The 14,512-nt window shown below is 39.6% G+C and overlaps 2 protein-coding genes across 2 annotated transcripts; both read right to left on the bottom strand.

Annotated features, from left to right (window-relative positions):
* Window positions 1–1,162: 1,162 nt before the first annotated feature.
* LOC6038942 (epoxide hydrolase 4) lies at window positions 1,163–2,111 on the bottom strand. Its single transcript, XM_001848579.2, has 3 exons — window positions 1,982–2,111; window positions 1,515–1,923; window positions 1,163–1,458 (listed from the first exon to the last, which is right to left on the bottom strand). The coding sequence occupies exons 1-3, from the start codon at window positions 2,084–2,086 to the stop codon at window positions 1,271–1,273; spliced, it is 702 nt and encodes a 233-aa protein (XP_001848631.2). The 5' UTR covers window positions 2,087–2,111; the 3' UTR covers window positions 1,163–1,270.
* Window positions 2,112–2,150: 39 nt separating this feature from the next.
* LOC119770365 (epoxide hydrolase 4-like) lies at window positions 2,151–10,296 on the bottom strand. The gene is made up of 3 exons (XM_038265086.1): window positions 9,073–10,296; window positions 2,366–2,464; window positions 2,151–2,301 (listed from the first exon to the last, which is right to left on the bottom strand). Exons 1-3 carry the CDS (start codon window positions 9,316–9,318, stop codon window positions 2,173–2,175), a joined length of 474 nt encoding a protein of 157 aa, XP_038121014.1. The 5' UTR covers window positions 9,319–10,296; the 3' UTR covers window positions 2,151–2,172.
* Window positions 10,297–14,512: the final 4,216 nt, after the last annotated feature.

Raw genomic sequence — 14,512 nt, 5'->3', positions numbered from 1 at the left:
TGTAGTTAATTTAAAACATATTTGAAAAAATATCTTTTTTCACTACCGCCAACTGGAGATAATTTGGACTGCAGTCTGAATAGATACAGGAGACTTTGGAAATCAGTGTACTAATTGTTTTGTTCTATTCATGTTGTAACTAAAATCAATCAAAACAATCAGAACATTTTGCAAAAAAATTGGCAAATTTCTTACTTTTGTCCTGATTTGCTCCAGATGCCGGTTTTGATGAAAAATAATTAAATATGATTTTTAAAGTTAAATGTCATAAATATACGAAAATATAATACCAATTATTATTATTATTTTTTTGCGGATCTGAAAACTAAAATTTCAGCAATTTTCCTAACAAGCCATTTTAATGCTGATATAAGGCTTTCTAGGCCTAGTTATAGAGCTTTATGACGTTTCGCGTACGCACACTAGCGCACCATTCGTGCCTGACAAAATTTAACCTCACTTTATTTTCGTGTACGTACACGCAATACATACGCACGTAGATTACTCTATAGAAATATAAATTAACCCAAAATGATGAACTTCTCGTCACATGCAAACAATGATCGAGCTCGAACTGTCATAGCCCTGCGAAGTATGTTGGCTGACATATCGGGCGGTCAGTCAAAAACCAGCTAGAAGTCGTCTGACAATAAAATTATGCTAGAAAGAGATAGGAAATCTGATGCAAACAAACGTCTAGCTGCCATGTAAACATACTTTTGTATTGGAAAATTTCTGACTACCTTACATGCCGAATACAAATTTTAATGCTTTTAACTTTTTGTCGAGTATTTTGTATTCAAATATTCATCTATTTCCACAACAAAATCTAAATTTCCAAACAAAATTTGATTTGTTTTCAACTTTGGGAATTCCCGGGATAAAATTAAAAAAATCCCGGGATTCGGGAATTCCCGGTTTTGGAAAAATCCCGGGATTTTTGTCCCGGGAATTCCCGGGATGGACGCACTAACTCTGGGAATTCCGAACCCCGTTCTCTCTTGTGGACAACTGGGAAAACCAATAACGAACGAACATCATCACCAAATACAAGGATTAACAAAAACATGAATGTCAATTCGTTAACAGTAGGGTATCATAACATATTAGTCCAAATTGATGGTAAAAATAGCACAAACGGAAACAAATAAGACAAAATAAAAAAGCTTTTTATAAGGGATTTATTCGTAGTTTTTATAAATCTGCTCTAACTAGCGATGTACACAAACACAGGATAATGAGAAAACTGAACTGCCGGTAATGAAAAATGTTAGCTTTTGATAATGAAATTGGGCACGTTGTTGAGTGCACTGGCAAATGTGTAACCATCTTTGATGTTGTTTCCCAACTTTACTGTGTTGTTGGCAACGGCCCCAATCCCGCCAAAGACTCTTCCAACGATTCCTCGTGTTGGAGTGGTGGCAGCATTTTCTGGTGATCGAACCAGCATTCGTTTTCCTAAAATGAATATTAATTAGTATAGCAAATATCTGCTATGAAATGGAGAATTTTACCCAGCAAAAATTTCAATAGCAAACTATTGAATTCTGTCGACATTTCTTGGTGTGGTGCATGGCCAGACTGTTCGATGACTTTAATGATGAAATTTTCGCAAAAATCTGAACTCTTTACGACAGATTCCAGCTTATAAAACCGATCGTCATTACCGGTAATTATCAGGCATGGACATTGCACAGTTTCTCCTTCTTTCACACGAAAGAATAGAAAATTTCGATAGTAATTTAGGGGACCTCTCCAGTCATCGGTTTGGCTGAATATATATTTGTACGCTTCCATGAGATTGTTGATCACAGATCCGTTAGAACCAGTCATGTACATTTTTTCCTTTAAAATATGTGGGTAACACTTCTTTAACATGCGCTCTGCATTATATTTCATTTCCATTTCAGGCAAGTATGGAAGCTAAAATGCAAGAAAAATGTTAATAATATTAGTAACGAATAAAACCTCTGTAATTTACCTGAATAAATTCCAACCACCTCCGGTTGAACGGAGAATTTTTCGGCAGGTTGTCCCACATCAAATTCGGATGAGGCGTCGCCACGCTGATGAATTTATCCACCATTTCCGGATTGGTGTGCGCAAAAAGCCACCCAATTATAGCGCCCAAATCATGGCCGACTATCGAGACGCTTTTAGCGCTGATGGCAATTAAGAATTTGCGCAAGTCTTCACACACTTTTTCGGTGTGTACTCGAAACGCAACATCGGTTTATCGGAATCGTTGAATCCTTTTAAATCTAGCGCAACAACGTGGAAGTACTGGGATAATTCGGAAATCTAAATGAACGGAAAAAACATAAAGTAGAATCTCATTTTCTTATTAGCTTATTTATTATATTACCTGGTATCGCCACCCGAGCCAACAATCAGGGAAACCATGCAAGAGAAGTAAGGTTGAATTACTCCGATTGCCAGCTTCGACGTAATGCAATTTTGTGTTCTGAAACAAAATATATGTAGATAAGTATTACTGTTGTTAATTGTGTTCAAAATACATGAACCATGAAAGAAGATCAATCAAATAAATTACTATTCAACTTAAGCGAGTAAATGTTGGTGTTTTTTTTCAATGACAATCAAAACTAAATGTAATGCTGCAATCAACCAGAGTCGGTGTCATCAAAACCATGAAAATTATCGGTACTTAATACTTTTTTAGCTGATACAAGTTCTGTCATTATACGGAAAAAATAACTATTATGTATCGTATATTAAACTTCTCTAACTTTTTGAAAAGTCAAGAAGTCCCCCTATAAAACAAATCAAACAGAAATTACAATGACGACTGCTACATCAGCCATCTCTTCAAATAAAATTCAAATAATAAATTTAATGATTATTTATGTAGTTTTTTTCGAAAAGGTCCTATAAGTGGAGTTTATAGAACAAAATACCAACTTTTTTTAGTTTTTTTTCTGATAGTTCAGATGCTTTCATGAATCAGACTGTATCATTAACTACATCATACATACATATACTACATCATTAACTTTAAAATAATGAAAATACATATGTCTCATGCGAAAAGGGGCATTATTAAAAAAATATTTTAAAACTGAAGCGCGCAAACACTCGTTAGCTGCCAGCGACTGGGTCAATCGCTCCACCCAGCGGTACAAATACTTCATAAATGTCTTTGCCTACTCCCGAGTTACTACACGTATAGATATTTAAAGCACATATTCAGAGTCTGCAATCAGCAGAGAAACGAGTCAGACGTGCGTCCCTCACAAACCAAAACAGTGCTAAAAAGTGCAAAAAATGCATCACGGCAAGAAAAAGAGGCGGTCCTCACCAGCAGGATCGGCAGATTTGAAGAAGCTAAAGAATGCCAAAACGCTACCTGTAAAGCCAGGCAGTTTGAGCAAGAACGCTCAAAAATTGTCTGGAAACCAGTTCGCTACCCTCCCTGTGGACGTGAGCGAGAAGGAAGAATTTGAACGAAGGGAAAAGTTGCTACCCATTTTTGTGAAAACATCGTCATCGGATTCGGTGCGAAAGTGGTTGACCGGGTTTATCAAATCTGGTGCTTTACGAGCTTCCATTCGCTTGTGTGCTGATGGACTCAAAATTCTGCTACCTAACAGAAAGGATTACACACAGCTAAAAAAGTAGTAATCCAGCTGCGTGTAAAAGGCCTGGGTGTAAAATAAATATTGCATTATTTTATGCAATTTTATGTAATTTTACACCCTGAAATATGTAGCCCATCAGTATGGGAAACCTACTTGACCGAAATGTCAAGCTCATATATGCGTTTATCCTTACAGCTTTTCATCGGTCTAATGGCCGAGTGGGCTAAGGAGCCAGTCCTTACTGTTGGTGCTGGGTTTGAATCCCGTCAGTGGCAACTTTTTTTTGTGTTTGCAAAAACTGTACATGCAATGTGTAATATTAAGTGTTTATTTTGACGAAGGTGATGTGCATGCGATTTTACCTTCGGATTTTTTGCTGTACAACTACGTTCGGGATTTCCTGAACAACACAAAGATTGAATACTACAGCCATGTCGATCCAGGTAAACGCCCCATGAAACAGGTCCTCCGAGGCCTGTATGACATGGATGTGAGTGTGCTGAAAGACGAGCTCAATACTCTTAAGTTGAACGTGATCGAAGTCTTCAAGATGATGAGACACAACAAGGACATCAAGTATCGTGATCAACTGTACCTGGTTCATCTCGAGAAAGGATCGACAACGCCGTCTGAGCTGAAAGCAGTTCGGGTAATTTTCAACATCATCGTGACTTGGGAACGTTATCGTCCAGTGCATCGTGACGTGACGCAATGTTCGAACTGTTTACAGTTTGGGCATGGTGGAAGGAACTGTTTCATCAAGAGTCGTTGTGCAACTTGCGGAGGTGAGCACAAATGCTTCAATTGCGGCGGCGACCATTCGACCAAGAATCGAAGCTGCCCAAAACGTGCTGAGTATGTGAAAATTCGGCAGCAAGCGACGACGAGGCACCAACCAAATCGTCGCAAAACACCACCAGCATACACGGACGTAGATTTTCCTGCTTTGGCGTCACCAGGAGCGGGATCTGTTCGAGTGGTTCCAAATCTTCAGCAATTGCCGTTGAATCAGCGGCAAAAAGTTGCAGAGAATACAACACCTCCTGGCTTCAGTCAGCAACCGAGGGAAAACCAAGCAGCATCAACGGATGTGATTTGTTTTCACCACAAGAACTTCTGAACATTTTCATCGAGATGACAACAACACTGCGTGGTTGCAAAACTCGTGCGGAACAAGTAAGAACGCTTGGAGGATTTATCTTCAGCCGTCCCCTAACATGACAGTTTTCGTGAGTTGCGCGTATCCACCGACAGATGGCAAGTGGGCCTCGTCGGAGTTCGCCCATTAAATACGCAACTCAAACTTTGCATGGGAAACTTTTTTTTCGTGACGGTTTTCGCGGCACGCTCCCTCCAACTTTTCGAGACTAATATTTTAAATTGGCGTATCTCTGAACAAGTTTTTCAACAAAATGATTCCAGAATGCTTATTTTGCCGTTTAAAACCGAAATAAGGCAAAAACTATATTTATTTAAACTTTTTGCCATTTTCAAATGTTTGGCTAGATAACATCGAAGGCCGCCATCTTAGGCCCACTGGGCCCACAAAAAGAGGTACGCTCAGTTTGTATGGAAGCTGTCAACATGCTCCCGGGCTGTTTATCTTAAAATCAAGCTTCCCATGCGCCAGTGCCAACGCACACCGCGGGTTTGGTTTTCTAGCTTCGGCACGTGCCTGAACCCATTTTTGTATTGGGGAGCGTTCTTTTATTACGTAACGCAGTAGGGGGGGAGGGGGGGTCGGAGGCCGTGTTACGCTCCATACAAATTTTTTCAAATTTGTATGGAAATTTTGTTACGAGGGGGGGAGAGGGGTCTAAAAGTCCGATTTTTCGCGTTACGTAATAAAAGAACGCTCCCTTGGTATCTTGGTACATCGTACCAGCGCACCACGACACTCTCGGCTCGCCCCATCGGTTTTGTGTCTGGCACTCACCCATGGCATAAACACAGCGTGCCGTGGTACGTGTCGTGGTATTGAACCCGTTTTGTACCGCCAGCGCGTACCACGACACGTACCTCGGCTCGTGACGAGTGAAGCACCTTGGCTCATATACCGGGTTCATGCCATGGGTGAGTGCCAGACACAAAACCGACGCGGCAAACCGAGAGTGTCGTGGTGTGCTGGTACGATGAACCAAAATACCCTCGGTTCGTGTGAGTCGGGTACGGGTGTAAACCGAACAAAGCAGGCGCAAAGCAAACCCGAGGTACAGTTGAACCGCGTGTACCGCACGGTGCAGGGAAGCTTGCTTAAAATACTGTTCGTAGTTTACCTGTTCTAATGATTTTGAATATTTCAATGAATTTGCTCTTTTAGTTTTAAGTTAGGATTAGTTGTTAAAGTGATTTTTTTTCTTTTTTTACCCAAATGTATTCGATTCAATGCAAAAATGTAAAACAATTTGAAGTAAATAAATGAATGTGAACAGTTAATAAGAAAACGAAAAATATAACAAAGATGAAGAGCATTGAGCCATACCACTTAGAATGTAGATGAAATGTAATTATTATAAGAAAGTTCAATAAAGACATATTTAATTTAAAAAAAAGCACATATTCAAAACTCAAAAATAAACAAATATTATGATTTATGCAATTTTTTAACGGATTGATTTCCGTACCAAAGAGTATTATTATTTTTCTTAATTTTTGACTTGTTCAGTTTGGAAAAATAATGTTCAGTTAAAGCGTTAAACTCGTTTGAGCATTTTTTACGAGCTCAAATACACACTTTGTGGTATTGTACATTGTGGCAACGCTGCCTTCTCCATCAGCGCGGCGGTCTTTTGGCCTATATATACCACAACCACAGTCTACCGTCAATTTTGATTTGGCATGGAGAAATTGCTGTTAAGTGTGTCTTTGATATTGTGTTATCAACAAAATTGCAATATAATTTGATAACGTTTTTTCAAGCAATTCAGTGAACGATCAATACAAAGCCGATCGTAAACTATTTTGAGTCAGCTTTTTGAGACTATTTTGAGTCAGAGCTATTCGCTGTAGGGAAATTCTCGTATGTTTGGCAGGTTAAGCACTCGCTCTAACTCCATCCAATTAGCTGATTTTCACTATTCAAACAACTAATTTTGCAAAACTTTTGATAGAAACTTGCTTGCTCACTTCTTATTGAGCAATTTATCACTCGATTTCAGTTGAAAACGCCTTTAATTAGCTTTAATTGAATGTCAAAGTTCTGACCTGCCAACATTAGAGGCACGCTGGAATTAGATGCTGTTCCCCTACTACCCGATTGGAGTGAGAAAAAGTGCAAAAGAGAGAATATTCAGTAGCGATTGGTATGAAAGTGACAAACGGTAGGAATACATTGCAATACTTTTGCATCGCGAGAGATTTTTGCTCTCGAGTTAATGAGTCCCATGAGTTAAAACTACTTCCCTTAAAACCTGTACGGATGTGAAAAGCCTAAATTATTAAAATTTACTCTAAAATTAAGCATATTCACAAAAGCTGATATTTGTTGTTAACAAAACATTCGAAAAAATGTTCAAAAAGCAGTTAGTCATTATCAACTATGTTAAAAGAGCATGAGCATGAGCATGAGCATGAGAGACCACCCATGGTTGTCCTTCTCCGTTGCTGAACAGGACCGTAATATCCCATCAGCACAACTGGTCACACGCTTCAACGATCAAATGATGTTTCCCTTATCAACAGCAATCATTATCAACTATGTTAAAAGAATCGGGTTACGAAAAAAACTAAAAAAAATAAATATAAATGAATAAATAAAAAAATAATTGTTCGCTCGATTCCTACTCGAAACATTTACTTCCTCGTCCGACGGAAGGTATGATAAGACAAATCTCTAAAGGCACTTTTTTTACAACGGAGTACCTGATTTGAGTGGCAGTTTAACAGTTCACTCCATAAAAAAAAACATTCTTCATTACCAATCGGGTCTTTTAAATTTGACATTAAGTGAGAAAGTTTTTCGAAGTTTACTAAACAACTGACATATTACACAATGTTTTGAATTTTTTTATTGTTTTATATACAAACTAAACGACTTATTACAAAATGCCATATTCAGGATTTAAGATCTTGGTGATTGATGTTCTAAACAAAATATTCAATAATGTATGTATTATGAAAATTAAATTCAATCATATGAAAGTTTGAAGCTTGAAATTTCAACCAATTCTTTTTTGCTCTTTGCTCTTTTGCTAAATAGCAAGTTTTTAATAAATACTCAATTTTCAGCTAAACTTGGCTATTTGAGCAACTTTTGCTAACTTCTCTCATTATATGTTTCTCTATCTTCATTTATATTCATAATTTTAGTTATGTTTATTTGCACTTATGTGCACGTTTAGTTTTGTTTTCTTCTAGTTCAGCAAATCACTATATTTGACCTATTTAACGTTTTAATATTTGTTAGTTTTTATTAAACCCGTGCCCTGTTTAAAATGCAGTGATCGATTCTTTTTCAAAAGTTGGAAAATAACATAGGGTAGGGTAGTCATCAAAGAGACACTTTTGGTTTTCAACTTTCAAAGATTTTTCTCATTTTTCATGAGCATGTTTTAATGAGCTTTTGTTGCATTTTCTTTCTTTTAATGTGTTCTAACATTGACCAAAATATGAGATCGATCCGACATCTACAGCCAAAGTCATTCAACTGTCTCATTGTAGACACACTTGGCAGGAACAATGAGACAGCTGGGGAACAATGAGACACACTACGAAAATCAAGATTTTCTAATAAAACATCATGTTTTGTATTGTTCCATTGCAGGTAACTTGCCTTGAACATTTTAGAGCAATTTTGCCAACATGAAACTTTAATTAACAAAAGTTATACTAAAAAGTATTTAAATTTTGTATAATTCGTAAATTTATACCAAATAACTTTGTATTTTTGGTTAAATGAAGTTAAAACTCTATAAATATGCCAAAAATCACTTTTAATTCATGTTTTGAAAGATTTCCATAGATTTTGAAAAGTTTAATTAAGAAAAATCAAAGTGTCTCATTGTTACCCATGAGCTAAAATGAGTGGGGAACAATGAGACAGTCCTGTATACTGGGTATATTCTAAATTTTGGCCAAACCTAATGAAAGGACATTGTAGCCCAACTCAATCCCTATAGAACGTCGAAAGAAATTTGAAGAAATATTAGTTTTGGTGTTAATGGCAGCCTACGAGCGAAAAAGTAATTTTTGTCCATAATTTACTTTTACACCCCAGAATCAAACATTTATGAATAACTTTTCAAGGGAGCGTCCATAACCAAAGCCACTATAATGGCAGACGTGTATCCAGTAGACACACCTTTCCCCCAAATATGAGCCTGATTGGTTGAAACTACGACTTGTGAGAGCCATTTTATCATTGTTCCCCGTGTCTCATTGATGACTACTCTACCCTACACAAGTTTATCCACCAAAACTGGTATACTCTGAAAAAAATACTCAAGCACAAAAAATGTTAAAAAAAATATGTTACCTCCAATTTCACGTACGAGTGCCGCCCCATCTTAGTTTCGGTCATAAAGTTGGGCTGTCGGTTGGGGAATTCAGTCCGCTCGATGGCTCTCCTGATGATTGTTGTTTGATTAACGCGATTTTTTACACTCTCGAACAACCATTTTATTAGCAGTATTAAGTTTGCCACAAGACATCGGAGATAGATTTTGAAGATTTGTCTCTTCGGCACTATTCGCAGTATATCGTATTGGTTCGATTTCATCATTGTTGGCAATGTTATTTAATATCGATGATCACTTTTAATAAACTTATGTTATATTGCACTTTGATAACTTTCCACGGCAAAATCACGTTTGTAGAACATTGTTCGATCGCGTTGCACTTCAAACTGAGCAGATGTCTAGCCGGCTTCGCCTCCCAGAGGTATAACACACGGAACGATGGATGCTGGACTATCACTTGTTACTATCAGTACTCGAAAACAATATTTCAAAAAAGTGACCTTTTCGCTCGCCATCGACAGGTCATTATCACTGCGAGGCCACCTCAACGCGATTCGCGACTTTGGATCACAGAAATTCGCACTTTTAAATCCCAGGAAACATCTTCGAGCTTGTGAAGCTGAAGCATGGTCAAAAACCATGTAATTTCACTTGTTTTGATTTAGAACGCTTTCGTTTTAGTCCACAACGCATAGCACCCTTCGAGGCTTAGACGCATACAACCATGCTGCACTTAGGGTCAGCAGCTATAATTTCGCCATGAAAAATCACATTATTTGGTGTTTCCTAATCAGTCTCCCTAGGCAAAAATAAGGAACACTTCCCTTGTATGCTTCTATTCCACCACCTTTCATTTATACACGGCATCTTTTTATGTTGTAGTGAGCATAACATGCTGAAACATAATCTATTCCACCACCAGCATAGGTTAGTTATGTCACTTTGGTTGTTGCACGCATGGGTGTTGCTTAGAAAAGGTTAAAGTCCAGCTTCGTGACGTCGACGGATTTCCACGCACGCTCGTCGCACGTGATTCAGCACGTGGAGCGAGTGACTGGCGCTAATTAGTTTTTTAACACTCTGATGGAACACGCCGAGTTCGCGCGTCAGCAAATTTTAAAACGACTTTTTAACAAGCTACCATTAATAAGGTCCTAAAAGCCTCTAAATTTGAACATTCCACTTACGCAACAACGTGCTTTATGCCAATAGTGTACAACTGGTCTGAATGTGACTGAATGACTGACTGACTGTCTGAAACCGAATGGTCGCGCCACTTCTAATCCTTGAGGCATCACCTCTAGTCACATGTGTGATAGTAGCGGGTGCACGTCACAGTTTGCACATTGCTTCTAACTACGTGTTTCAGTACGTTCTCCGCTTCGAGCAAATCAGTGCAATTTCCTTCAGGTTAACGTTCGTTAATTGGTGAGGAAAAACAGGACTTGTGGGGTGAATAGAGACTGCGATTTGAGTTAGATAATTTAACCCTCTACTGCTCAAATTCCTTTTCGATTTTTTATTTTTCCGTGTCAGTAGATCATTTTGACCAATTTTTTTGAATTCAATATACTTTATTGAATCTTTCTTATAATAATTACATTTGGTTTACATAATAAGTGGTCAGCTGTGGCTCTTCAGCTTTAGTTTGCTTTTCGTGATTTAAACACTGTTCATTTTCATAACTTAAAAAGTATATGATTTATCATTTTTGTAACACTAGGTACAATGAGGAAAAAAAATGTTAAGAAAACATAACCTAACCTAAAACTAATTTAAACTTACCATAAACTAAACCAATCCTTGAATCAAGGGGTATTCAGATATAGCACATTTTTCCCTGAATTTCAAACATTTCTCTAGAATCTTCTGATCCAACGTTTTTACTTCTGCTAATTCATGAACCTCACTTGATCTTGTCCAGCCAGGAACATTCAAAACCATTTTGAGTACCTTGTTTTGGACACGCTGGAGCTTCAATTTATGAGTTCTAGCGCAACACTCCCAAACAGGTACTGCATACTCAATAACGGGGTAAATTATTTGTTTGTAAACTGCTAACTTATTTTTCAAAGAAAGCTTTGATTTTCTGTTAATTAAAGGATACAAACACCTGATGAGAATGCTGCACTTGTTCAATATTTTGTCTACATGCTGCCGAAACAAAAGTTTCGAGTCAAGTATGAGACCTAAATAGACAACTTCCTTTGACCAGGGTATCGAAACATCATTCATTTTATCAAAACATCATCCTTTGGGACAAATCGGGCCGATTTGGAAAGTGGAAAAATGATGGTTTGAGTTTTGGCTGCATTTATGCGAATTTTCCAGTCGCCAAAGTATTCGGAAAGAACGTCAAGACCCTTCTGAAGACGGCCAACTAAATATCTGGTTATTTTACCCTTATAAATAACGGCAGTGTCATCAGCAAAAAGTGACAACACACCATTACCAGGAAGAGTAGGCAAATCAGATGTAAAAATATTGTACAGAAGTGGGCCAAGAATACTTCCTTGGGAACCCCAGCATCAATGTTGAATAATCCAGAAGCAATCCCATTCAGAAAAACCTTGAACGATCTCTCCGAAAGATAGTGCTGGATAATTTTGATAAGATACATTGGAAAACCGTATAAATACAGTTTATGTATCAAACCATCATGCCAAACATTGTCAAAAGCCTTCTCAACATCCAACAAAGCCATAGCAGTTGATTTAGACTCAAGCTTGTTCTGCTTGATGATTTTAGTTACTCTCGTAAGCTGATGAGCAGTATTATGTCCCTTTCGGAAGCCAAACTGCTCATTCAAAATTATATTATTATCGTTGGTAAAATCCAAAAGCCTTGAATAGATGACCTTCTCAAAGAGTTTGGACAGACTACTCAAAAGACTAATGGGACGATAACTTGTTGGCGATGTTGGATCTTTTGAGGCTTCAAAATTGGTATGACTTTGCCCAGTTTCCAATTGGTGGGGAAGTAACCAAGTTGCAAACATTTATTGAAAATATTGGCTAGATGTTGAAAGAACTGATCACTCTGTTTTTTCAACACTAGATTAAAAATGTTATCAAAGCCTGGAGCTTTCATATTTTTCATTTGTTTTACTGCAACTTTGACTTCCTCACCAGAAACATGGGAATCTGCAGGAAATTCAAAGGTAGAGTCATTGATTGTTGAAATACTATTGGCAACTGATGTTTCTTTACGGCTGGTCATGGAAGCGCCAAGATTATGTGAACTAACAAAATGAAGCCCAAGTGCATTTGCCTTTTCCTCGGATGTAATCAAAGGAGAATCCTCAACAATAAGAGGAGGAATAGGCTTTGGTTTGTTTTTAAGAACTTTTGAAAGTTTCCAAAATGGTTTTGAATAATTCCCAAGCTGGCTTACATGTTTTGAAAATTCTTGATTTCTGATATTGTCAAGTCGGTCTTGTATGATTTTGTTCAAATTGTTAACTGAAATCTTTTGTCATAGTCCCCAGTCCGTTGATATTGTCTCCTATAAACATTCCTAAGTCTAATCAAGTGTTTAGTATCTACGTCAATATCAGTTACCTTAAAATTAACAGGAACCTCCCGAACGTTGGCAGCCTCTGCTTGGTTGATAGCCTGCTGGATCACCTCCAGCGAACGATCAATATCAGCAGAAGTTTCCGGGTGTTGATCATAGTCGATGTTGCTGTCTACCACTTGCTGAAACTGCTGCCAGTCAACGTTGTGGTAATCTTTCCGGGTTGGTTGCCGCTGCGGAGTAACGGAAGCTCCAACCTCCACAACCACCGGATAGTGATCAGAACTCAACTCTTCAAACACCTCAGGATGCCACGTTCTCAGCCATATTGGTAATGAAGAAGTCGATGATTGAGTGATTCCCAGACCGAGCCACCCTCGTTGGACGATCCGGACTCACAACGTTGTAGTATCCGTTTTGCAGATCGTTGTGCAGAATCACTCCGTTCCGATTCCTCCTGCTGTTGCCCCAAACTTCATGCTTCGCGTTGAGGTCACCAGCGATGATGTACTTTGCGCTCCGCCGTGTCAGCTTCTGGATATCGCTCTTCAGTTTTGCTGCTGAACCATCTCTGGAATTCACCTGACGTGGGCAGTATGCAGCAATGAAGAGTACTGGGCCAACAGAAGTGGGAATTTCCACCCCAACGGCCTCGATGATGTCCAGCTTGAAGTGTGGCAGCCGGCGTGGCTTGAGATCACGATGAACAGCGACAAGCACACCTCCTCCTCCAGAGGTGGTCCTATCGAGCTGCGTCGCGATCTTGTAGTTTTGCAGATAAACTTTTTCACCGGGCTTCAGATGAGTTTCCGTGATGGCAGCTACGTCGATCTCCTTCTCGCGAAGAAAATCCACCAGCTCTAAATTCTTCCTCCTAATGGAGCAAGCGTTCCAATTCAGCAGCTTGAGGGACCTACGATCCATACTGGATGACGAACGAGGTCAGCACTTCAATCTGCTGGGTCTTGGTTTTGCATCCACGCAGTGCAGCGGACATCTGTTTGAAAATATTGAGGAGTTCGGTTGAGGTGTAAAGATCATTACCATTTTCCTCAACTGCTGGTTCTTGGGTTGGTCTTGGCTCCTGGCTGAAGCCCGGTGGTGGCGGTCTCGGCTCCTGGCTGGAACCCGGCCGTGGATGATTCATCTCAGCTCTCTTCCTGGGATCCAACGGCAACGGTGCCAAGTTCGGGACCTGGCGTCGCGGTTGAAGAGGTGGAAAATTTTGCTCCACCAGGGCTGGAGGAGTTCTACGACGCTGAGGCTGATTCTTCGTCGATGCTTGCTGCCGAATTTTCACGAACTCAGCTCTCTTGGGGCACTTTCGGTCGGTTGACGAGTGCTCACCGTTGCAGTTGAGGCACTTCACCAGCGAATCTTGGATGCACTGGGATGTGATGTGCGCATCGGTACCACATTTGGCGCAACGACGCTTTAGGTGGCAGTTCTTACCTCCGTGCCCGAAGCCCAGGCAGTTGAAGCATTGTGTGACGTCACGGTGCACTGGTCGGTATCGCTCCCACGACACGATAATGTTGAAAACCGCTCGGATTGCCTTCAGCTCAGGAAGCGTCGTCGATCCCTTAGCCAAATGCAGCAGGTAGAGCTGGTCACGGTACTTGATGTCTTTGTTGCGTCGGCTCATTTTGTGCACGGCCAACACATCCAGTTTCAAAACTTTTAGCTCGGCAGCTAATTCCTCCACTGGCATGTCGTACAGACCTCTGACGACGATTTTGTACGGCTTATCCATGACGACATCATGGGTAAAGTACTCCGCCTCGTTTTCGGTCAAGTAATCCTTGACCAGTTGATAGTGCTGCCTGGATTGCACCAGCACCTTAAATCCGTCCTGACACAGACGAATGTTGCCTAGGACTTTCCCAGACTTGATGAGTTCAACCAGCCCCGCACGAAAGTCGATCGTTGCTGCTGATTGCC

This window comes from Culex quinquefasciatus, chromosome 3 (genome assembly GCF_015732765.1).
Source record: "Culex quinquefasciatus strain JHB chromosome 3, VPISU_Cqui_1.0_pri_paternal, whole genome shotgun sequence".
Taxonomy (NCBI): Eukaryota; Metazoa; Arthropoda; class Insecta; order Diptera; family Culicidae; genus Culex; species Culex quinquefasciatus.
Note: the sequence above shows the minus strand (reverse complement) of the source record. Positions and strands in the feature narration are given on the sequence as shown.